Here is a 24,336-nt window from a genome sequence, read left to right on the forward strand (position 1 = left end):
GATTACAACAGCCTGAGTATTATGTGACGTACGTTTAATTTCTTAACCTCTCCCGCACTAATTATCAATTTCAATATGTGAAATAAATATTTATAATTACTTTAATAGTCAAGTCAGATCAAAGAAATAGTCGTTATATTTTCAGGGGGTATATACTGGAGGTTCATAAATTCAATAAAGGAATATGTATTAGTGATTTAAACCCTGGTTGTTATAGGAGTCAACCTGGTAAGTGGAGAGGTGCGTACCTATTTCAAACTTCTATTTCTGATAGAAATTTACTCTATTGAAAGGTCGACTGTACCTCACCAGCTTATACAAATTAAATTATACCCCCTGTACGCAGAAAATATGTTTATCTAGGAAATTTCCGATATCAGTGAAAAGAGCAAAATCTAAACGATTAAAAGTGAAATGTGTTTTAAACAAAAATTATTTTTGTAGCTATTGGTACACCTTTAACAAATTATGAAATTATGAAAAATACTGAGCGGAAGCAATGTTAAAACTACCAGCAATTAAGTCTTCGAGAGGTGTTATTGCTCATAAAGTAGAAGAGACAATTTCGCATCAAAAAATTGACGAAAAAAAAACAGTTTTGCAAACTGGTGACGCAGACGTCAAAGACAAAGTGCAGGAAAAATGCAAAGCTGGAGATAATAATGATTCTGCAAGAACGCATGCGCAGAAAGTTAAACCAACCAACAAATTATATTTAAAAACATGTGAGATCTTTCGTTCAGTACCTTTACATCAAGTATCAATATGTCTGCAGTATAAGAAACCATTCATAAATTTGAGGCATATGCACATATCAACAGCGGACTTCAAAGCATTGTTTTTTTGCTTACGTAGCAATAATCACGTGACAAAAATTAATCTTAAAGATACAAATTTAAATCGCGACGTTTTTGCTGATTTACAAATGTTGTTGAAGAAAAACTCATCTATCACAAACTTGAACTTATCATACAATAATTTCAGTGGATTGGGAGCTAAACTACTGGTCAACGTATTAAAAAGCTCGGCGGCTTTAACATCTTTAAAACTTCGATCAACATCTCTACGTGATGCAGATGCACTCTATTTATGTCGCGGTATAGATAAAAGCGAACATTTAAGAAGACTGGACTTGAGTCACAACTCATTTTGCGAACAAGGGGGTAAAGTGCTAGCAAAAATGATATTAACAAACAAAGGCCTAGAACACTTAGATTTGAGTTGGAATCATATTCGACTTTCCGGTGCATGCGCCTTGGCAAAATCACTTAAAAACAATAATTGTTTGCAAAAAATTTCGCTTGCGTTTAACGGGTTTGGCGATGCTGGGGCTAAGTCGTTAAGCTGTTCATTGGTGCGTAACAAAACATTATGTTCTCTGAACGTTAGAGACAATAGGATCACAAACGAGGGCGCTTACTACATTGCTGTTGGTTTGTCTCAAAACAAAGCCTTAAAGGTTCTCGATATCAGTTCAAACCTGATTACCTCGAGTGGAGTCCAGTCGCTTTTGACGGGCGTAATTAAAGGTAATACCTTGAATGAACTTTACTTGCATAATACATCTCCTGACAAAACGTGCGAGAAAGCAATCCAGATTTTGCGTCAGCGAAACCCAGAGTTTCGCATAGAGCATGGAATGATGTGTACGTCCGAGCATGAGAATGAAATAAATGAAGACTATATCATAAGGCTTGAAGTACTTGAACTTATACGGCAGTACATGGTAAAAGAACGATTACGCATGTTAGATTTATTTAAAATCTGGGACAAGCAGAAAGATGGGAAAATAACGAGTGATGAATTAATAGCAGGTCTTAATGATGCAGGTATCCCAGTAACAAAAGATATTCTGGAAAAAACATTTCGGAAATTGGATTCCGACCAAGACGGGTTTATTGATTTTGCAGAATTCAACGCTCTATCATATTTGAAATAAAAAAATGTCGGAAATTATTTATTGTAAGGTCTATATAAAGTAAAATGGCTACTCGTAAATTGAAAAATATTAACTGCACTGCACAAAATGGATTATTTCAATTTTACATCTCACTTTTTTAAGTGCAGTCAGCATTTTCTAGCCTCGAAACGTGTGGTTTAAAAAATAATTTTATGTTAAAGAAACTCTAAAAATAATCATTTTTTAGATTCTACACTGACATCCCAGTAACTAATTTTTTTCAACATTGTAAGGGCGGGGCTGATTTATTGAAGACGGGTGTTTATTTGGGCTTATTTGGTGTTTATTTGGGCGTTTACTATTTTTTTTCAAAATTGGAAGGGGAAGAGTTTATTAGACATTACATTAGCAAGTCGAGAAAATAACAAATGCGCAATTTATTGTTTACAAATAATGAATTCTCATCATTTTTACTGTTTTCTTCTGCGGAGCAAATATCAGTTTATTTGGATAACATGACGTGATTATACTTCCAGGATTGTAACGGGAGACGCATGAGTAATACCAATCCGAAAGGTGTAAGCACGACTTTAGCTACTAACTCCATAGCGATTTGCTTACTTTTTTTGAGGCAGCCACAGGTTTTTTTGAGCTTCTAAACTTAGCTGAGGATTGTTGTTTTTTAATACCATTTTTCCGCTTTGCATGTTCATTTGTGTTCTACCTAAACTATACGATCAAATTTACGAATGGCGATGAAAAGTTCAGTGTTCAGAAATAATTCGTTTCTTCGTAATTCTGCACATTACATTCTTTGTATTATATTTATAAGAAAATTTAGACTAAGTGCTATGTTCTTAATTTTTAGATGAAATCTCTCGTGTAAACCCTTTTTTATTAACACACATAAAATGTTGGCTGAGGCCAAATGTTGTTAAGACCACCCGCGCATTACGAAGTCCGATTTAAAAAAAAACGTTTACTGTTATGAATATTTTGTTGTTCCGGATTAAAAAATGTAATAATTTTTTCACATAGCAAAACTTAGCATCCATTAACAAATTGAAAATTCGTTTCAAATGAATGAATTGAGTGAATGTCTTTTCTGTATAATTCAACTACCTGAATGATAACACTTCACCGTTGCGCTCAATTATTAGCGAAGAAGTTACAACAAATATTGAATACATTTTTTTCAAATATAACGCTAACGGAAATATATGTAGCATGCATATTTTATCACCACAAATATACAGATAAGTTATTTATTACTTTTAACAATCAAAAGAGCCTCAAACATAATCGAAAACAAGCTGAATAAAAATCCTCTAAGTTGGAGCTCAAAATTTAATTTATTTTACCTCGCAGCGTTATCACTTTGAATGCGAATTCGAACGCAGCTAGAATAAAAATTGTAAAGTTGAATTTAAAAACAAATTTTAATAAGCACTTCTATGCAGAAGAAATCTCTTAAAGCTGAAAAAGAAAGCGAAATAACTGCGTTTTAAAAAAACTTGTGGTACTGGAGGTTACGTGGCTGTATCTTCGAAGTAAGTAATTTAAAAAGTTTAACGTTTCGCGCTATAGAATTTTAAATATAAACAACAAATGCATTCGTGCGAATAGCAGTAGTTAAAATTATATTTTAACATGATGTTGATTTCTATAATGCGTGTAAATTTTGTTTAGAATTTTTGAAAAATGGACGTCCGCGTGTGTACAGACTGCAAACCGTTTGCGTTCAATGACATCCCTGCTACAGTTTACAAGCCGCATCCTAAGTTTAAACTTTTCGATAATGAAACTTTACAGATTAGTATTATTATTCCGAAAGAATCGCTTAAAGAATTTCTCCTTATTAGCGTTTGTTTTATTGTTTGGCTTTCATTGATTTTAAAAATTTATTCCAAGGCTGTGCAAAGTAACATCCGAATCCGAAAATGTTTTCATGCGACTTTAACTGTGGTGAATTTAATATGGATCGTAGCATGTTTGTTATTGTTGACCCAAAGTGTCGTCAGTGTTATCGGTCAGCGAATTAATCCGGATAGTATCCTGGCCTTATTTCCATGGTATATTGCAGCCATTATTTCTTGTTGTCTTATCGAGTTATTTGAAACATGCGTTACGAAAAAAAGCCCAAGTCAGCAATCTTTGTTTTTACAGCCATACCATCATCAAAAAATGGAAGAAGATAAAATTAAACTTTTTGATGGTTATGGGGTGCATCATATATGAAAAATGTGTGGGAAGTTTGTATTCATCTTTTTTTAAACATTTTTATCTTGTTGTTTTTTTAGTCTTTCTACAACTTATGTATCCTATTGCTGTTTGAAACATAATTTTATAAATCTTATTTTATATTTTCATAATAAAAACGATGCTGAAAAACTACTACGGTGATAAAAAGTTAGGCAGAATTTATGCTCAAAATCCAGACTGTTCTGCTGTTGTCTGTCTTAAAGCTCAATAAATGCATCAATAAATATTTTTAAAAAAGCGCATAGTTATTGTTACCACTAGAATATCCTGGGTCAAATTTAATTAAGCTTAGTTATGCATAATACGACATTTGTAATCTGGCGTGCCAATGTGGTTTCATGGTTCGCTTCATAATCCTAAGATTTTCACCGCGCGGGCATATTTAGTCATTACTACAACTGGAGCAAAACCAATGTGAGGGGCTGGGCAATTTGGTATGCGTAATACCGATATACATAATCATTATTATTATTATCATTATTTACCCAAGATAGCCTCTTTAATTTTTAATGGTATGTATAGTATTATGTTATATATATTATCGGATATTCGGGTTATCGGTTAGAGACAACGGATTGTTTACTTTTTTCGGTTTACGCAATTATGGCGGACAGTCACTAGCAATGGGCCTTATTAAGTACGCGTTTTATATCTGTATTTGTATCTTGCGTTTTATGAGTCAAACACACGATATATGTTATCGATGAGGTTTCTGCGAAGTGGGCATTTAAACTAGCCATTTAAACTTCTGTTTGAGCTACGGAAGCTTAACTAGACAACCGCCTGAGGTATCAATCCTATTCTCATATTGAACGCTGAACAGACAGGATTGATTCACACTTTTATAGACTTTTGGAGTCTTGCAGTAGTAGAAGCCACTCTGGTTAAACTTACTATTAAAAATATAAACTCATGATTGAAAACGGCAATATACTGGAAACATAGTTAGCTAACTAGTGTGTTAAACTTGTACGTATGGTGAGAATTTCACTTAGCTAGCTAAAACTAGCACCTAAGCTACAAAACAGGGACTAACTGCGTCACTAAGTTTTAGATTTACATATAGCTTAAACGTTAAAAAGTTTTTTTTCAAAAATTAAATAAGTGCTTTGGACTTAGAATCATCAAATAAAATTTCTTTTCAGGATCTTCCACTGTACTGTCAGATCCGCTTTCTCAAGTTGTGCTAAATCGCGAACCCAATTAGGTCCCAACAAACGATAAGTCAAATTAAAAACGGCTAGTTTACAAGCACAACATTATGTAATCGAGTCAAGAAAAAATATGCCACGTATAGTGGCATATCTTCATCACGTGACCAGACAGGTCCAGAGTTACTTTCAAAATTTTATTCTCAAAGAGCTCTGGGGATGAGGATGGTTAAAGCATTAAATAATTCATCTAAAACTAAGGCTATTTTAAAATCACAATTTTTTTTCCATTTTATTCATAACACAATCACTTAAATCGACTGATAAAGTACCTCCCATAGAAACGCCATCAATTATTTATAAAGACTTGTTGTTGATTAAAAACAATACACTCAATCATAGTGCGTGTTTTTCCTGCGCGCGCAGAAATGGAGGTAACTTTTCCGCTTAGTTTGTTTACATTTTTACCTCCATTCCTGCGTGCGCATCAGGCATTACGTAATCACTTGATGCGTGCGCAAGTAAATAGGGGGACTGTGATTCCATGTATTACTGCAGTTATCAGTTTGTATAACAAGATTATTAGCTACAATCAATTCTGTATAATCATATATTCTGCTATTAAGGTACTCAATTCTTTGTTTTATTGGTAAGCTAGTGAAAACAGATTCAATATCATAAAGTCTTCCTCGTCAGATTGTAAATATGGACGAAACTGCAGTATATCTGGACAATGTTCTTAATGACATGTTCATTTTCAGTCAACGGACCTTTTCGTCAATACACCTTATACACCACAATTCCAAATGATTTTTTTATGTTTTGAAGTTATTTTCATATTGTTTACATGATCATCTTTAAAATCCTCCTTTTTTTTGACAACCTGCCAGACTTTGGCCCCATCTGAAGGCGTTAAGCAACACCACCGCCCTAAATTAATAAAATATTCTTGTAAATAATTTTTTTTTTAAAATACAATCTTCTATTTTGTTTATTTATTAACAAAAACTGATTGTATAAATTTAAGTAATACCAAGTGAAGCAGGTTATTTATGTTGTGGTTGTGTTTTTATAGCTGAAAAAGCTTTTATTTATGCAATACGACGTCTTCTCTGTCATCAATTTGTTTGTTATAAAAGCTCTGAAAGTTACACTCATTTGACCAATGATCTCTACGGGTTGAATACTCATTGCTCCTAAAAAAGCTTTCCCCGTTTATTTATTGTGAATAAAATTTTTTGTGATAAGTTGTTTCATGTCATTGTTAAAGTTAAAGTTACAAAAACAAGGCATCGTGTTTTTTAGATGTAATACAGTAACGAAAATATAATAGAAACAATATACGAATTCAATTTCTGTATAATTTCTTTTGTTGTGATAACTTACAAGTTTGCATTATAAAATCTGTTAATATAAATAAAATATTCGAGCATAAAACTATACATACTTAAAACGTCTTTAATACTTTTTTTTTTATCTTAGACTTCTATCTAAACGAGGCGCTTAAATGTGAAGGGCGTTCTATTTATCAAATAAAGTTCATAGGCGGACATATGATTTAATAAAATGCTTTATTAAAATCTTAGGCTGGGATTTCAGGTTACAAATAATAGGTCTTATTGTTTAAAAGTAAAACGTGGGTTCGCAAAAGAAAGGTCATTTACAGTATTCTTATGTTAGAACCACTAAACTAAAAAAAACAAGAATCTTATGAAAATTCGTAATTCTCATATGCTCCGCCAAGGCAAATATGAACAAATAGTTAAGAGTCATTTTAGTTTATAGATATTGTGAATTGAACTTATTTACTGCACTGGTTTGAGGCTATTTTCCTTTCCCGACCCTATACGCTCAAAATTCGATTGAAAATAAGAAAACAAAACGCATATTTTATCGTCCATCATCTATGAGCAGTATATATGTCTCTTGATTTTCTTCACGACTTTTAATATTGCTTTTCGATAAACTTTATTAAGAATGACATATAATATAGGATTGATTGCACTGTTTAAATAGTGCAGATACTTAGCTATCATAACGTAACGCACTTTAACTATCACACCTAATGGATCTAGCAACACCATGATCATAAATGGCGTCCAACAAAGTAGAAATGTACCCATAATGAGTCCAACAACCTTCGCTGCTCTTAATTCTTTCTTAAATCTTCTTAACTTTTGCAAATGCCTATTATTATTATTATTGTTATTATTATTACTTCTTCGAAGACTTTTCCGTAATAGTAATGGAGAATTAGTTGGACTCCATTTTGAATATGATCGAAGTCGTTGAGATAAAGACGGTGAAGAAAGAGGGTCATGAACAACCTTTTTACCATCAACAGTCTCAATACCAAACGCATCATTTGGTTCTAAACTTTTTCTTGACGTGTTTTGCCGATAGGGGTCTGGACAAGAGACAGATCTTTTTCGTTCACCAACATCGTCTGGTTGAATTACAATGTAACTTTCTTTCATAGACTGAGCCATTCTCTTTTTCTTTTTCTTTATACCTTTATTACCTTTTGAGTTCTGGTCAACGGAAGTCGCCTTCGCGTTGTATCTAACAACAGATGCTATGCTACCATTAGTGTCCTGTCGAACAAATATCTCTTTTTTATCTAATACCAAAGGCGAAGTATTGATTTTATTACTACCGTTACTCAAGCTTCCATTTTCATCAGTAACGTTGTATTTCTTGCGCTTGTACTTTTCATGCTTAAATAACCACTTGTAAAAAGAAATAGTGCTTGATGTTTTTTCAGATGCATCTAGTGAGTCACTAACATTGTCATCTTCGTTAACTTCACTTAAAACCTGTATGCGTGCCTGCGTACACTGTCTTTTCCTTGCAAGAGGTGACGCTGTCCATGACACACGACTTGAAGAGTGTATATTTTTGTTCAGAGAATTAGTACTAGAATCAGAATTAACTTCTGCATCATTGTTTATGTCGTTTTCATGAATGCTTTGACCGACCTTCTGCAATGCGTTTATCTGTTTAGTTTGTTTACGAGCTTCCTCATATATTTTTCCATACGTAAACAACTTTATCAGAACAGGAATAACAAACGACATCGTGAATATTACAAACTGTTTCACTATGTACCCCGTGTCTTTTAGTTGTTTACTATCCACAACCGTCACGGTTACACTGTATACAGTGACAAAGGCAAATATTATATACACCTTGTTCATCGTCATAATTCTAAAGTATTTCATTGCGTAAGTAATACACAAATATCTTTCTATGCTAATCATGGCTAGGCTCATAATAGACCATGTACCACAAAGTATATCAACGCATGCGTATAATACTCTCCATGTCTGTGAAAGTTTACTCCAGTTTGATAATACTTCTACTATCCATAGAGGAATGGAGAATATAGCTACCATGAGATCTGAGATGCATAAGCTAGCTATAAAATAATACGTCACTTTTTTCAAATCTGGCGTGACTATAAACGCATGCAATGCGATAGAATTGCCAAGAATCGTTAGCACCATGACAATGGTAAGAAATAAAGTGTTGAAGTATCTTTCACCGTCTGTAATTGCTTGCAGACCATATGGATCAGAATCTGTTTGATTTGATGACACATTCATTATTTTTGTTTAATCTGAAAAAGTATACCAATCAGAGAAATGCGGGTAACAAAGAGGTGTGAAACACGGGAACAGATATTCGCTTTAGGGTTGCACGTTTTAACTACTTTTTTAGCTCATCAGGAATAGTTCTTCAAAAAATATAGTATATAATTGATAAGGAAGTTAAGATGGGTAGTAATAACAAGTAATAACAAGTAATAACAAGTAATAACAAGTAATAACAAGTAATAACAAGTAATAACAAGAAAATATGATCAGCTTTGATTGGTTTATCATGAAAACACAACAAAATCAACAACAACAAAAAATAATTTAAAAAAGGAATATTTAAATGTCTTGCCAATATTATTATTACTACACAGCTACTCCACCATTTTTAATCATCACGTGTCCTCACACAAACTCCCTCAGCACTGTCCAACCAATCCTATTGGAAGCTATTTATACCACTGACGGCCCTCGTTACAAATATTTTAACAGATTGTGTACGTTACGTGTTGAAAAATAAATAATAAACATGAAAGTAGAGGTTTTTGGTACACAAGCTATTGTTTTATGGCGAAATATATAAGAAGGTTAAATTACGTTTTTGGTCGTTCGTAGTTTCGCTGTTTATTTTAATAATTTTGAAATTGTTTGTGCAGAAAAAGGGTCAATTATCACTTCACGTTTGATCCCATGAAACCTATGTTTTGAAACAAATCATATCTGTTTGTTTGTACAAAGCCAAAATCAAATAAAAATAGAAAACAAACGAATAATCCGAACCAGCTCAATATTTTAATTGGAAACGAGAAAAATAACAACACAACAATTGTCAACAATAACACCAACATGAAGCAAAGAGTACCAAAACAAAAACAACAATAACAACAACAGCAACATAAACAATAATATCAAAATGAGTACCAAAAAACAACAACAACAATGCTGTTGTTGAAGTTTGTTGTTGTTGTTGCTCCAAAGCACCAACAATAAGAACATTAGCAACTTCAACAAGAACAACACAGTAACATTAACAACAACAATAAGAAACAACGAACCAACATTAGGAACAGAGCATCCCAAGGTGTTATCCGAATCTTCTCAACTACGCAGTAACACCTTCTTATGAAAATATTTCCTACAGCCTAACAAAGTAGTCATTTTATTGTCTTAAAAGGTTTATCTAAAATAAAATAACCCTGAAGAAGAAGATAGAAATATGAAAAGAAAGAAATATAAACAAAAAAAGTATGGAAAACACTCGAAATAATCGGATAACATATTTCAAGTGTCTCATATATTCCATGTTCTCAAATTATTTGTTTTTTACTAACATAGAGAAATATAACAAACAAATTCACTGAAACAAGAACTGAATATATATATATTTATATATATTAATGATAGTCAACAAAACATGTTAAAAGACAAACAAAACTTCAAATATTTTCCCATTCTTTTAGATAATAACTCATTTTCCATTTTAACGTACATAAAATATAGACGGCACTCTGTTATATAAATTGTTTCTTATTCTCGGTCTGTAAACAAACGCTGTCAGTAAAGACGTTTGGCATACGAAGATGACAAACATCCCTATTGTCGTGTCGACTTCAATCTGAAAATAAAAACATGGACAAGAGAAAATTTTGTGACGATGTAAGTAAACCGACAAAAAGTTTTCATGGTCTAATTAATTAACTCAAAGACTAACTGATAAAAAAATGAAATGTGAAAGTTTTTACCAGCCTTATGTTAAATAAAAGGGACATAATTACTTAAAAGGTTGACATAATTAGAGGGATGATGACGCTCATTAGCGATAACAAAACGTCATAATTAAGACCATCAGACTGCATTAGAACCTTCCATGACGTAGTAGATCATTTACATTGGACGAAAAAAATAAATAGAGATAAGGCTTTTGCTCTACTTCTTTAAGCGGTTGATGCAATAAATTTGGGAAGCCTTTCTATTCGAATTTCCCCTTCCTGCACCGAAATACAGTTTTTAGCAAAGTTTTTATGTATATTTATCTGCCCTACTGTAACACGTGTTGGGGTATAACAATTCGGTTTATAAAAACTTCAACGCTAAAAATTGGTTCAAAAATTAGGAAACTTTTAAAACATGCCAATGCTCAGTGGATAAACAGAATATGGGGAATAAAAAGACATCAGTAAAAAAAGAAAAAAAAAATATTAATAAAAATTCTCCATATCCTCGTTATAAATGTATACACGTATTTTTTTTGAAGAAACAAGTGAAAGACTCCTGACTGTTTCTTATATTGTTTCTCAAACATAGATTCATACAGGTAACTTAACGTAGTTCTTATATGTATCTATTATAACGAATGAAAACACATCTTTTCCTTAAGTTTATATTCATAACATTATTTATCGATTAAAATTGACATTATGTAGAAAACGTTCATGAGAAGATTATTAGTTTATTTATTAGTTTATTAATTTTAATTTTGAAGACTAAAAAATCCAGTGCTGGAAGTTTTTTGACATTTCCTTCAACTAGCTTTCGGCTGTATACTGCAGCCATGATCACGTATAAGAATACACCCAAAAGCTAGTCGAAGGAAAAAAATATTTCCAAAAACACACTTTGTAATACTGGAAGTTTCTTATTTTTAAAAAACTCCAACCTCTAGTTTCTTATACACGTCTTTTTTTAAAGAAAATAAGTGCAGATAAATTAAACAACACGAAATAATAATGTTAAAAAGGGAATAAACATTTTTTCATTCAAAGCTTTTTGAAGTTAAGTTTAAACTTTAGACGTTGCTAACATATATAACTCACAATAACTGCATAAAACAAGTAACTTGTTTCATCGGAAAATATATAGTGCATCTAAAATCATGTAAAATAAATCTATTATGTCTTGTGAACCAAATAATTCCATATCACTATTATTTTATGAATACTCTTTTATTATATCTTCTCTCAGGATCCCTATCTTATACTCGCGTGATTTTTTGTTAACGTGATTATGTTTCAAAGAATTATAGGAAGTAATAGAGGGTAAAAGTTAATTTACTATCAAACATTTTCAGTAACTTTGTTAAACTTTTATTTTGCAAAACAACGATGAATGAATAAATATATAAAATTTCATCTTTGTTGTCTAATTTTTGACGTCTGCAAAATGAGATTGTGGCCACACACAGACTCAGCAGGCTTTACTCAATTTTTATTTTACGTGGTTTGGAAATCAATATCTGGAGCAGCTGGATGTCCAAAAAGGATCCACTGTTTATCAAACTCAATTATGCTCTCCCAACATTTATTTTATTATCCCCAGTTTGGAGTATTCACGATACTGTGACTCGTCGTTAAATAAACGATAAGATTTTTTTAACGATCGATACTTTTAGTCAAATCGTGCGCGTTTTTTTTAATAGGTATTTTTTTTGGTATTTCTTTTAACGTAAAACTTCAAAAATCTCAAAAAAAAAAAACACGAGAAATTTAGAAGTATTCTTTACTGTCGAATATCTTTGGAATAGCTGTCTTGTATCATAGAACCAGCCGGATATTTACTGTGTATACTGTATGTACTCGAACGAGCCCAACTGTTTGATAAGGCTCTCTCCTCGAATAAGCGCATCTTTTCTTAAGGAATATTTAACAAAAGCCTCCCTCGGATGAGGGATCCCCTTATTTTCAAAGCTGCACATTTCATAAGAGAGTGTATAGATAAGTCGTGTATTTTTTAATTGTATAGCTAATTAAGGCAAAGAAACAACCAAGTTAGTTAGTGGGACCTTGGAAGGATATCCAAGATGGAACTATTTTTTATAAACCGTTTAATTCAAGTACGGTATAAACAAAGTATTTTAGGAAAAATTATAAGATTTATAAAAAACATTTTTAAACAAATGACTGTGCAGACAATATAAGATGTCTAGTTATTTATGAGCATCAGTAAGCCATAAAATCATTGTGAGAATTATTGTTATGTTATAAAAATAAAGTAAAAAAAAGTGTTTAGTAATAACATGTACTTACGTTTTGTGTTCTTTCTAAAACCATAAGAAAGAATTATAATTATCAGTTCGGTTTTTAAAACAATCTTTTTAACGTAAATCGAAATTCCAACTTAATGAGGTTCGACGAGAATGTAGTAATGGCATACGTCAATGGTCTACGCACCCACGTCTTTTAAAGTAATACGTCTCTGCATGCAACAAGCAGCTATGCAATCAATCACATCACACATTGTCAAAATATTGATTTGTATTGCTACCATATGTTTGTTTATATTCGCGAGATGTGTACAAACAAGATGATATAGCAGCGAGAAAGCTTTTTTATAAAAGCCAAAGATTTTTTAATATCACAATATTACTATCTATATCTACTCAAATCGAGAAGTCCGTCCCATTTCTCACTCTCAAGAAGTATTGTATTATTGTGAAGAAGTTTTTATTGTTCATATTATATATTCTTGATATCTTTTTTTAACCAACTTGTTTCACACGCAGAAAGAGAAAATTGTTAAAAATTAAAATAATTTGTTAAAATGTGGTTTCATGAAATTACCTAAGAGACGAGATGAAACAAAAATGATTTTTGCAACAATGTTTCAATTAAACTGTTTGTTATTATCCCAATTTTAAATAAAATAGTTACCAGATTTCTGGTGGACAGCATAAGAAACATCTACCTTGCTACCTCTTAAACTTTTGTTAAACATCAAAATTTTGTTAGATCATTAAAATCTTGAATTTTTCCTCTTTCTGAAAATCTTAGCCTCCAACAAATTAGAAAATTCCCTGCTAACTCCACCTTTCCAGCTAATTCCACCTCCATCTTCTTGTGAACTACAATGTTAAATGATTGCCTCCCTCAATTGAGCTCCCTTTTATTTAGGGTTGCTCATTTAAAAAAGAATTGTTTAGAAGTGGAGTTTATTAAGTCTAATTAGTTCAAAAGTCATTTTCTTATTTTGCGATAATTCATCTTTTATCTATTGTCCAGCCCCACTTCTTCCTCCACATTCTACACTTGCCCATCCCATAGATATCTTAGTTCATGCTTGATGAGATACTGTGGAAGAGAGGCTAATTAATAATAAATAAAAGTTAAAAAAAGATTCCCAGCTTGAAAAACTTTCTTGTCTCTGTTAACAGAGTCCGTAGGAAATATGATAAACCATGGTGGATAGAAGCACACTTAACAAAAGTATGATAAACCATGGTGGATATAAGCATACGCAACAAAAGTATGATAAACCATGCTGGATATAAGCAGACGTAACAAAAGTATAATAAACCATGCTGGATATAAGCAGACGTAACAAAAGTATAATAAACCATGGTGGATATAAGCACATGTAACAAAAGTATGATAAACCATGGTGGATATAAGCAGACTAACAAAAGTATTATAAACCATGGTGGATATAAGCAGACGTAACAAAAGTATGATAAACCATGGTGGATATAAGTAGACGTAACAAAAGTATGATAAACCATGGTGGATATAAGCACACGTAACAAAAGTATGATAAACCATAGTGGATAAAAACAGATGTAACACAAAATCTTCAGTAGGGTAAACACAAATGATCATATCTCAATTCTATAAAAAAAGTTTTATATATCTTTATAACTTATTTCTTCTATTTTACATTGGATAAATACGAAGTATGGAGCAATGTAAATATATACTTGAAAGGTTTAAAATTCATAAGTAATAAATATTTGCCATAAGAATTTGGCCCTTGATTCAGAAGAAAGTAGAAATAAAGAGGTAATCATTCTTGTTGAATAAAAATAATAAAAAAATGTTTACAACCATGTTCAGAATTTGAAAGTCAATTTTAATCTTTTGATGCGAAATGAAATATATCCTTTCGCGCGTTAAGAAATACAAAGCTGATATTGATAAATCAAAAATATTTTTTATATAAAATATATTTTTTGTTTGGCTTGTAATCCACATTTGGAATAACTTGTGGTATCGTATTTAGCTAAGATTATATGCAGGTGAAATCATGTTATAAATATATTGTTTAAATTTCTAAAAGAAGATAACAGTATATATATTTTGTGCTGGGAAAGCATGTGGAAGGAAATTCTGTCAAAATTTTAGTCTTAAAAGTTACTTCCCAATATTTTTGTATGCTATCAAAAGACAAAGCAGTAATTTTTATAATTTATATTGTAGTTATTTTGTTGATGTATTTCAGTCATTTCAAACTCATCAATGTTGTGAATCGTTTTTATAAAAAAGGAGCGAGTCATGGGAAGCAAGCAACCTGCCCGTAGCTTTAATGTTTATATTGTTTTTTTACACGAGATTTCCAAACTTTTGACAGACACGTGGCTGTCTCTCGCATTTATTAAAAACAAGTGTTTTCTTTCTGTGACATTATCACAGTTTTACAATTAAATGCTACACAACTTTTGCTTGATATATTGAACTGTTCTCCAACTTCCTACCCAGAGATTTTTTGAGGCCGCGATGAGGAAATCCCTGTTACAACCTGGTGAGTTCTGTACACGTCTTTTTTAAATAAACAATGCCAAATTTAAACAAATTCCCCTCCAAAAAAAAAAGAAAGAAAAGAAAAATTGGCAAAATTTTAAACATATGCTAAACAATTTTGCATGAGGCAAAAAAATAGCCGAAAATTAAACAATCTAGCTTGGCAAATATTTGCCAAATACCAAACAATATCATGGCGCGAATTTAAGTCCTACACAGTTTGTCAGAGATTCAACCCTGTGCCACTTTAACTTACAATGGCATCACTTAAAAATTTGAAATCACAATGTAATTAAATGAATTAAAAGAATAATTTGCAAATTTTAAAGTTCCGACATTAAACGCTTTTGACTAAGTTTAAAATACTTTGCAAATAGACAATTCGCTCCATATTAACCTTCCAAGGGAACTCATAACTAAAAAGATTTTGACGAGCGTTTTCCTTAAGTAGCTAAAGAATGTTTGGGGCGGCGTGCAAAAAATCAATTGTTTACAAAAGAAAAAGTGTAATATGAATAATTTACATTAATTAATTTATTCACGAGTCATCATAATATATGCAAAGACTTCATAAAAAAGATGGCGGATTTTGTTACAAAAACGTCTAAATTTTTTTAAAGACTTATTGAATGTATATTGTTAAAGGTTATGTAAATACAACTTATCTTTATTTTAATATGAATCTTTTCGCACGTCAAAGCCGAATCGTTAAGCTCCCAAAGTACAAGCTGTATTTATGTTCAAATTATGCTTCACAAAAACAAAAAATGATGAATAATCAACAAATTTTGTTCCTATAAGTGGCACATTCTATAACAAATAAACAAACAAAAAAACTAAACAGCTAAAACCTATATTTACATACTTGTACCCAGGGTTTAATACCTGATGTCAAAAGCCGCTAGCGTTTACTTGACATTTCTTCGCCGCTTGCCTCGATGCAAAAAGGCAAGAACCCCTGAGGACGAGGTTACTAGTAAAAGCCTGATTCCTTTCTCATACTTGTGAAGAAATGAACAGACCAAACACATCGAAACTTCTATTTAACTTCTGCAAACAAAATCGTTGCGAGTATTCCCTTCCTTTGGTTGAAATGGTAAGTTTATATCTCGTTGTATCATCTTTGTAGCCAGCAAATCCACTACAATAAACATGCTAAAGAATTAACAAAAAAAACAAGATGGCGTCGAAGATAGGAAAAAGATTATTAGCCAAGAGACAGAAGTTGACAGATTGTATCTTTCGGCTTTTCTTAACTCATCATTTCATTGTGATTTACAAACAACATTTTATCATTATATTTAAGTTTGACTGCAACGAGAATAACTAAGAAAGTCATACAGTGAACTTTCGATACAACAAATCCTGAAGAAAAAAACATAACTCGGAAAGTTAGCCTTATCGAAGGACAATATAAGGGTTTCTTAAAGAGGAGAATAAAAATTAAGTTTGTTAAGTCCAAATTTTTGTTAGGGATCGTAACATTAAAAATATATTGTACATTACACCTTTTAAACCTGTAATAAAAAGCTCATACATATTTCAAAATACATTTCTTGTGACCATAAAACCATCCAGTTCTGTCCTATAGGATATTTCAATTGCAATGTAAAGGAAAATTGTAACATCAATATTACAGAGTTTGAAGTTACAGATGCAAATACAGCGAAGCCATACTCGTCCCTAGGGTGCCTTGATCCCTGAATCGTTATTACCGCAGTGACGCGATAATTATGATAAATGTAGTAAGTAATTAAATCCGATAAAACCGATAAAGTAACTTAAAAGATTAATCATACAAATTTCTATCCTCATTGCACAAAGCTTCTTCCTTCCCGCTACAGAACTTTTTGATTTTATTATATTGGGTCTATCCTACCATAATAAATCCACACGCAACGAGTTTGGAGGCGATTAAATATGGCAGGGCTTAACATAGCTCTATCTTCAGGGAAAGAAGCTCTATCATAGACCGTTTTTATGTAGATAGACCTTTTCTAATAAGAACTCCAATAGAAAGTTATTAATTGAGAGAAACCAGCAGTTTCGACGGAACTTTTACAGCTCTCTGAATGTGTTCACATTATTAACATAATTAATTTTCAAGAACAGTTGCAGAAGGCAACGAAAGTAAAAAGTTTCTCCAAGCAAGAAATGGAATCAAAATTTGTAACTTTTTTCAGAAATAACGTAAATCATAATAAGAATTTTTTATGGCAGTAAAAGCTGGCCTGATGCTGGCTGTTCTTATGTTTTAAGGGAGGTTGAAATAAGATTATAGTTTGAGTTAAGGTGATTTTCCTAAGATATAGGACGACAGTTGCTATTTCGCGAGGAAAAATGCATGCAAGTCCCTTGTAAATTGAACTTTTCTTAGCAGACAACATTGTCTGTCTATAATACATCATGAGTTTTTAAAAACTAAAAAAAAATATCACATTTATCTAGTCTTTGATTTTCCTTTCTCGATAAATTTCGAGTAAGTTCGAGTTATCTGAAGAAATTAGTCTCAGGAGCATGGAAAAAAGGTCGAGTTAACAAATGTTCGAGTTATCCGAGGTTCGATTTAACCGTAATTTTTGATAAAAAAGTATTAACGCAAGTTCAATGGACCCAATAAAATTACTCGCAATAATAAATTGGAAGTTTGAGTTATCAGGTGTTCGAATTACGGGAAGGTAACTGTATGTATTTTTTAACAATTACGTTTACAAGATCGCAATCCACCAATATGAAAATTATTATTTGGAGCCCGCCATTGTTTTTTTAGTTTTTATATTTGGTAAAGGGTGACGGACAATGGGTAATCAATAATACTCGTTGCGGAGCCAAAAAATGACCTCCAACATTGTTTAGCGACACAAAGAAAGAAAAATGACCTCAACTTGCTTCAATTTAGCTGCTTTTCTATTTCAAATTACAAAAAAGGCACAGTAAATTTTCAAAATTTACAAATACAGACTCTTAGAACAAAAGTGGGTGAAGTGGGGCGACAACCTCTCGGTCCCAACCCTCCACCCGGAGTCGCTGATTCAGACTGGTATTGACCAAACCAACCTGACTCAAAATATTGTTTAATAAAAATAATTATCGCAAAAATTAACATGTTTTCTGTACCTTGTCCAGTAAATAAGTTCTGTTTGCAACATTTACCAACTCTAAAAGACTTGTACCTCACGACGGTGTACTAGTATTAAAACAACGAGAAAATAAAAGTCATTTTAAAGTTCTACTTGCTAAGCCGCGAAATAAAAATATGATTTCACAAGACTAGTAAATTAAGGTAGAAAGAAAAAATGAAACATACATTATTCTGAGCATCCTTCTCTCTTTCAGTTTTTATAAATTACAAGCAACACATTTAAGATCTTTATTGTCGCTCAGTAAAGGTGAGAGCAACCTCAATCTCAGGGCTTTTTCTTTTCTCTTTTTGATATAAAATGACAGCGAGACTCGATGCCACTTTATATCAAAAAGAGAAAAAAAGCCCTGGGATCGAGGTTGAAGTGAGAGGTCTGTCGTTAAACACTTAATCGGAATAGAAACAATCAAACGGCATACGATATGACCATATTCAAATAAGTATGATAAGCTATACACTACAGCCATGTGTTTACATGTGCCGGTGTGACTTTTTATTCAGTCGGCACGCCATTAACAATGTGTTAAAAGTAATATCAACTAATATGAATGTAATTTGAAATAATATAAAAAACATATATTTGCTTGTAAATTTAATTGGTAAATTTAAGGTTTTCACTTTACTATAATTCACGTAGAGATAACAAGAGAACACTATATTTTTATTATCAACAACTGTACTGATCTCACTGGATATCACACAGACCAGACATGACACCATGTCACTGGGGGTGGATTGGGGAGGGGGATTATAGCTGTCCTTATAAATTGAACGTTTAAGAATAACCAGAACAGCCCAATATTAATGATTATTTAGCCTTTCATTGGACAGGCTAAATCCTTACCATTGTAGCGCCTGTAGATTACCAGCTTTTAAGCCCAAACGCTAAAAGTGTGAACAATCTAACACATAACATGTCTGTTTTAAAAAAAATATAAAAGCTACTTTCAATTCACGTAATTTCGTGTACTTATAAACTGGTCATTCTGAACATCGCATGTTGAAATTTATCAACCAATTCAACTTCCATTCATGTTTCATCCATACACAAGTCCCCGTTGCTTGGAGATCACTTCTCGACTATATATTCAAATTGAATGAAGACATCTTAGATGGTTTGACAAGAAGTGTATTCAACAGGATCCATATCTCCAATTTAATGTTAATAGTCGGCTGTCGCCATTTCAATCATTGATACCTATTGTATTTTTGTGCTATATCTTTATTTGAATCTGTATATTGACATATTTAGCGTCTTTGAAACGTTTTGCGAACAGATTAGAAGCTGGTCGTCTACCTTATCAGGAAGAAATCTATCTTAAAAACAAACTGTTCGTAGCAATAAGAGCGCAAGATTGTATCAACTTTAAATTTTCACCAATATTAAAAGTGTCTGTCTAGTATTTTCTTTTTTTTTCATTCCTGTCACGTAAGCACCGCTACCTATTTCGCAATAAAAAAAGTGTTAAATTTTGTAAAAGCCTTCCCCTTTCCTTCTCTTCTGGACGTCGGAATCGCGATGGAAGAAGTGCAAAAAAGTTGCTGGAAGATGTTTCAGAAATTCGAGATCCTTGTTCCAAATTTTTGTTTAATTGTGAAAGTTTTCTTTAACAAAGTACGCGTCTGGAGTGGACGATCTTACTATGGTGATGTTCAGTTTCATTACAAATATATAGCTCACTTAAAAAGCTTTGTGAGATAAAACTAAGGAGGGGTTTTGACTAGACTAGAACCCACGATAGAATTAGTGAGTCTTGATGTGTGATCTTTTTTTATGCTTGTAGTAATCCCATTAATAAATATGTCACTGAACAAATCTGTTTTTTGTCAGCAACCAGATAACCATTCATTCTGTTCTCGTTCCCACGGCTTTTTTAGTACCAAACACAATTTCACTGTGTAAATAGACTGGGCGCTAGATTGGGTTCGGTCGCAACAACTATTAATATATTTACGTAAGGCGTTACGTAGATTTCGTACGAGAAGTCGGACGTGCGTGAAAGTTTACACAAACATAAGCGAATAAATGAAATTTACATTCAGCCCTTACTTGGAAATTTACGCACATGTGAATGAAGCCAGTTGGTAAAGTCTTGTGATTATTTTTTATATAGTAATTTAAACACACATTTTTTTATATTACAATTTTTTATCACTCTTTTTATTAGTACAAAAGTCTTGTTGGAAAGACTCTGTAGAATTGCCCTAAATTGGTTTTTTTGCTAAATGTAATATTCATTAACCACCTCGGACTACGTAGCTCCTGAAAGTTATTCCAAAGTGAAGTGTGTGACATGGTCAAAGGTGACTGCGCTAATTAGAATGTTAATTTGATTTTTAGGTATCAAATACTATAGTGTAAGGGGAGGGGGTTACTAATTTAACAAAAACACACCTTTTGAATGTGTTTAACTGAGTCGAGAAAACTTTTCAGAATGAAAATGAAAGAAGTTCAAATGTTGTAACAAAACCCAGTTTAATAAACATATAAACCACAAGTAAAACAAACACGGACGAACGAACAAACAAACGAAAAAAATTTGTTCATAAACAAACGACTGGATTTTTCATAAACCTACGAGTTCCCAAAAAAATTAAAAACTTTTTACTAAATTGTTAGGACTGACAACAAAACAAAAAATTTGGTGGCATTAATATATATATTGTTTTTGATTACAAGAAAAATTGAACATACACAAGATTTAAATATTTTGCTCATGATAAGAGGTGAAGAAAACAGGAAATAAAGGAAATAAAAAAATGCTTGGTTTTCATATTGGACAAGAGATAAAGTCAAATTAAGAAACAAAATAAGAAAACATTAGAACTAAAAAAACACAACATTCAAACTATGAATAAGAATTTCTTGAAAGCCTTTGATTGGTTTCTTATGAAGAAAAATGTGTAAATTACTAGAGAAAAATGAAGAATTGAAGGAATATTTCTTACCTCAAAACAATGCTAAAAGCTCAAAGTAGCTATATGATTTCTAGCCACAAAGCCTTTTTCCAAATAGACTATTTTTTAAAGATGTCAGCTTGCTTTAAAAATATATATAACACCATATGAAATACACATGCAGTTTGATATTCAGTGTTTCGCTACTTTTTTACAATAGGCGCGAAAAAAATTGGTGTCACGTCAACGAAAAAAAAAAGCAGCTGAAAAAGTTCTAGTTTTTAAAAACAAAAATTAATTTTTTTTAACTTCTTTAGTTAGCTACCAATATACTCTGCATCTATTTGCAAAGTACAGTGTTCTACCTAACGCCCTCCAAGAAACGCCACGTTATAAAACATGCTTAAACATGTTGTATACAGCTTATATTTTGTTTAAAAGAATCCTAGGAAAACCCCTGTAGATTCTAAAAATATTTTATTTTAAAGACAAATTTTTTATCACAGCAGAGGATCTTGATAATAAATAAAAAGGAACATCCTAGCCAAGCAGTTTTTATATTTTCATAAATGTTTTAGAAAACCGCCCATGCATAGGGAAGAAGGATGTTAACCCATCCTTAGTAGTTACTGATCGATAAAAACTTTATAATTAACATCCCCAGTTTAAAGGTGAGGATGATGTTGCGTTGTCTCCTCTATGAATTTTTAGTGAATGGTGAAAAATATAAAATGTCTTTAGGGCTGGAAAAGACTTATCTAAGAGAAAAGAAGAAAGCTGCAAGACCAACTGAGATCTTTAGCATAGTAAGAAAGTAAGAAAAAAGTACCATAGTTTTAAAAACATTTTTTCACCCTTTTTGCGGTGCAAAGTTTAATTCGTTAAATAACGTCAAAGTGATTTTGCCAAGTTCATTTGAAATATTAGTAGAACAGTTGATGTGTCGTAGTCGTAGTACGTGGAAAGTTTTCGCTAGTTCGATATGAGTTTAAAAAATATGAGTTAAAAAAAAATCACATTCAAGCTTGTTTTTGTCCATTGAAATGGACAAAAAAATAAAAGTGCTGAGTGCTGATATTTAGAAGGTTATATGAAAAATATAGTCAAAATATTCACGGAGGTTTAAAACTACTTGATTTACTGTTGTTATTTTTATTTACTTTGACCTATAGAAGAAGGCTTTAAGCTCCCTGGATTGTGATCCATGAAAACTACCTACCATTTTTTTTCATGGTATTTCTTTTTTGTGATATTAAGCAATTTGTAGGATCAGGCCTAAGGTTGCTGAAGGTGAATGTTCATTTTGGTAGCTGGTTGTTTAATACCAACTTTTACCTCGACATAGTATGGCATTGCTAACCCTACCTTGGATTTAGTAGCGAACTCATAACATACCCAAATAATACTGTCTAAAGAAAAGTGTTGTTTAAACATTGGAATGCATTGCTTGTGAAAAGACTTCTGGCACAGCACAACTTGTAAGATTGCAAAGTGTGGGAAAAGTATTCATGAGTAGGGCATAAGACCTAAAATTTGCTAAGATCGTTGCTTAACTTTTTGGTCCATTCTGATTCTTAGACTTTTACGAACTGGACTTCTTATTAAAAGACGAGTCCTGTGCTTTAGCATCTTATAACTGTATTATACCCTGCTAGAGAGAAGTAAAGAAATAGCAAACTTAAAACACATCTTTGCAACCAAAGAATAAAATAAAAAATAAAATAAAAAATGTAGAAATAAATAGTAATGACAACAATAACAATAATAATAATAGTAATACTTTACCTTCGTGCAAACATACTTTGGCATCCCTTGTTAATCTTTTTTTCCCTCCTAATCTTAATTCGACACTGTTTTTCTTTTTAACATTAGTTTATATTTATCCCCATGCATTTTGTTGTGTTTTGTAATATCACGTGATAAATATTCTGTTCTTCAATATATATTTCTTCTCTTTTCTCTCATAGCCATTTATTGCTGGATTTTAAGTTTTTAATACAAGCAATTTGCCAGTTTATTAATATTTGCTTTTTAAAACCTTTTCGTGTTATCTTCTATTATAAACAGATATATTTTAATAATAAGATTCCTAAATCCTTTATATAATTTATATTTCCTTTTCATGATAAATATATAAAATAGATTTTTTTTGAGCAAGAACAAGAGATAAGAACAACAACATAAACATGATAAAAAAGCGTTTTATTTACTAACATCTAGGCTTCCTAGCTTGTCTTTATGAAAGACATTCCTCCACACAAGTTTATAAAACAGACCACGCTAAGGAAATTTGGGTGTACTCCAAAAATATCAAAGTCCGAGGCCTTCATGATTACAAAAGTGTTTCTTTAAAAGCGTTGCTAAAAACAGTCGTTACATAGCGTAAATGTCTGGCGTCAATAACGACAACAACAACAACAAAAACAACAAAAACAACAATAACAACAAGAAGCAAACAAACAAATAAACAAATAAACAGTAAGGCCTACACGCCGAACAATACAAAAATGAATATAGTCTTTGTAGTGCAAAACACCTTTTTAGAATCTCAAACAGACATCGATTTTCTGCCAAAACGAAGCGTGCTCCAGCTGAGTAAACAATCAAACATGCAAGGTTATAGTAACGTAAAAATAAGCAACACAGGTTATAAGATGGCCTGTATAATATAAGTTTTAAGTGAGACCAGTTTTAATTAACTACCTCTTGAATAACCGAGACAACTACATTGGTGGGCATGAATGGGAAAATTCAGATGTTTACATAAAAGTTGAGTTCGTCACTCTCCCTCCCCAAACCTCAGAGTTGTGATGTCAAAACATTCGCTAAATGCAAGTCTAGCCTATCCACAACATTGAGAAGGGGGGAGCGTTTTTATTAA

The 24,336-nt window shown here is 32.0% G+C and overlaps 2 protein-coding genes across 5 annotated transcripts; one reads left to right on the forward strand and one right to left on the reverse strand.

Annotated features, from left to right (window-relative positions):
- The first annotated feature begins 355 nt into the window (after positions 1–355).
- On the forward strand, positions 356–4,369 carry LOC130612042 (leucine-rich repeat-containing protein 74B-like). The gene is made up of 2 exons (XM_057433329.1): positions 356–3,450; positions 3,590–4,369. The coding sequence occupies exon 1, from the start codon at positions 500–502 to the stop codon at positions 1,937–1,939; it is 1,440 nt and encodes a 479-aa protein (XP_057289312.1). The 5' UTR covers positions 356–499; the 3' UTR covers positions 1,940–3,450; positions 3,590–4,369.
- A 1,675-nt stretch (positions 4,370–6,044) lies between these two features.
- On the reverse strand, positions 6,045–23,568 carry LOC130612085 (5-hydroxytryptamine receptor 1A-alpha-like). Of its 4 annotated transcripts, none has more exons than XM_057433373.1 (2): positions 23,241–23,518; positions 6,045–8,932 (listed from the first exon to the last, which is right to left on the reverse strand). In XM_057433373.1, the coding sequence occupies exon 2, from the start codon at positions 8,916–8,918 to the stop codon at positions 7,218–7,220; it is 1,701 nt and encodes a 566-aa protein (XP_057289356.1). In that variant the 5' UTR covers positions 8,919–8,932; positions 23,241–23,518; the 3' UTR covers positions 6,045–7,217. The 4 variants fall into 4 exon arrangements, 2 of the variants coding, with proteins under 2 accessions (XP_057289356.1, XP_057289357.1); XM_057433374.1 differs by lacking the exon at positions 23,241–23,518 and adding an exon at positions 12,932–13,718; XR_008975381.1 differs by lacking the exon at positions 6,045–8,932 and adding an exon at positions 9,120–10,524 and having other exon boundaries at positions 23,241–23,568.
- Between the last annotated feature and the right edge of the window lie 768 nt (positions 23,569–24,336).

This window comes from Hydractinia symbiolongicarpus, chromosome 10 (genome assembly GCF_029227915.1).
Source record: "Hydractinia symbiolongicarpus strain clone_291-10 chromosome 10, HSymV2.1, whole genome shotgun sequence".
Lineage (NCBI taxonomy): Eukaryota > Metazoa > Cnidaria > Hydrozoa > Anthoathecata > Hydractiniidae > Hydractinia > Hydractinia symbiolongicarpus.

Coding starts and splice junctions, on each gene's coding strand:
- LOC130612042 (XM_057433329.1), top strand. CDS start 500: ATGTTAAAACTACCAGCAATTAAGTCTTCGAGAGGTGTTATTGCTCAT.
- LOC130612085 (XM_057433373.1), bottom strand. CDS start 8,918: ATGAATGTGTCATCAAATCAAACAGATTCTGATCCATATGGTCTGCAA.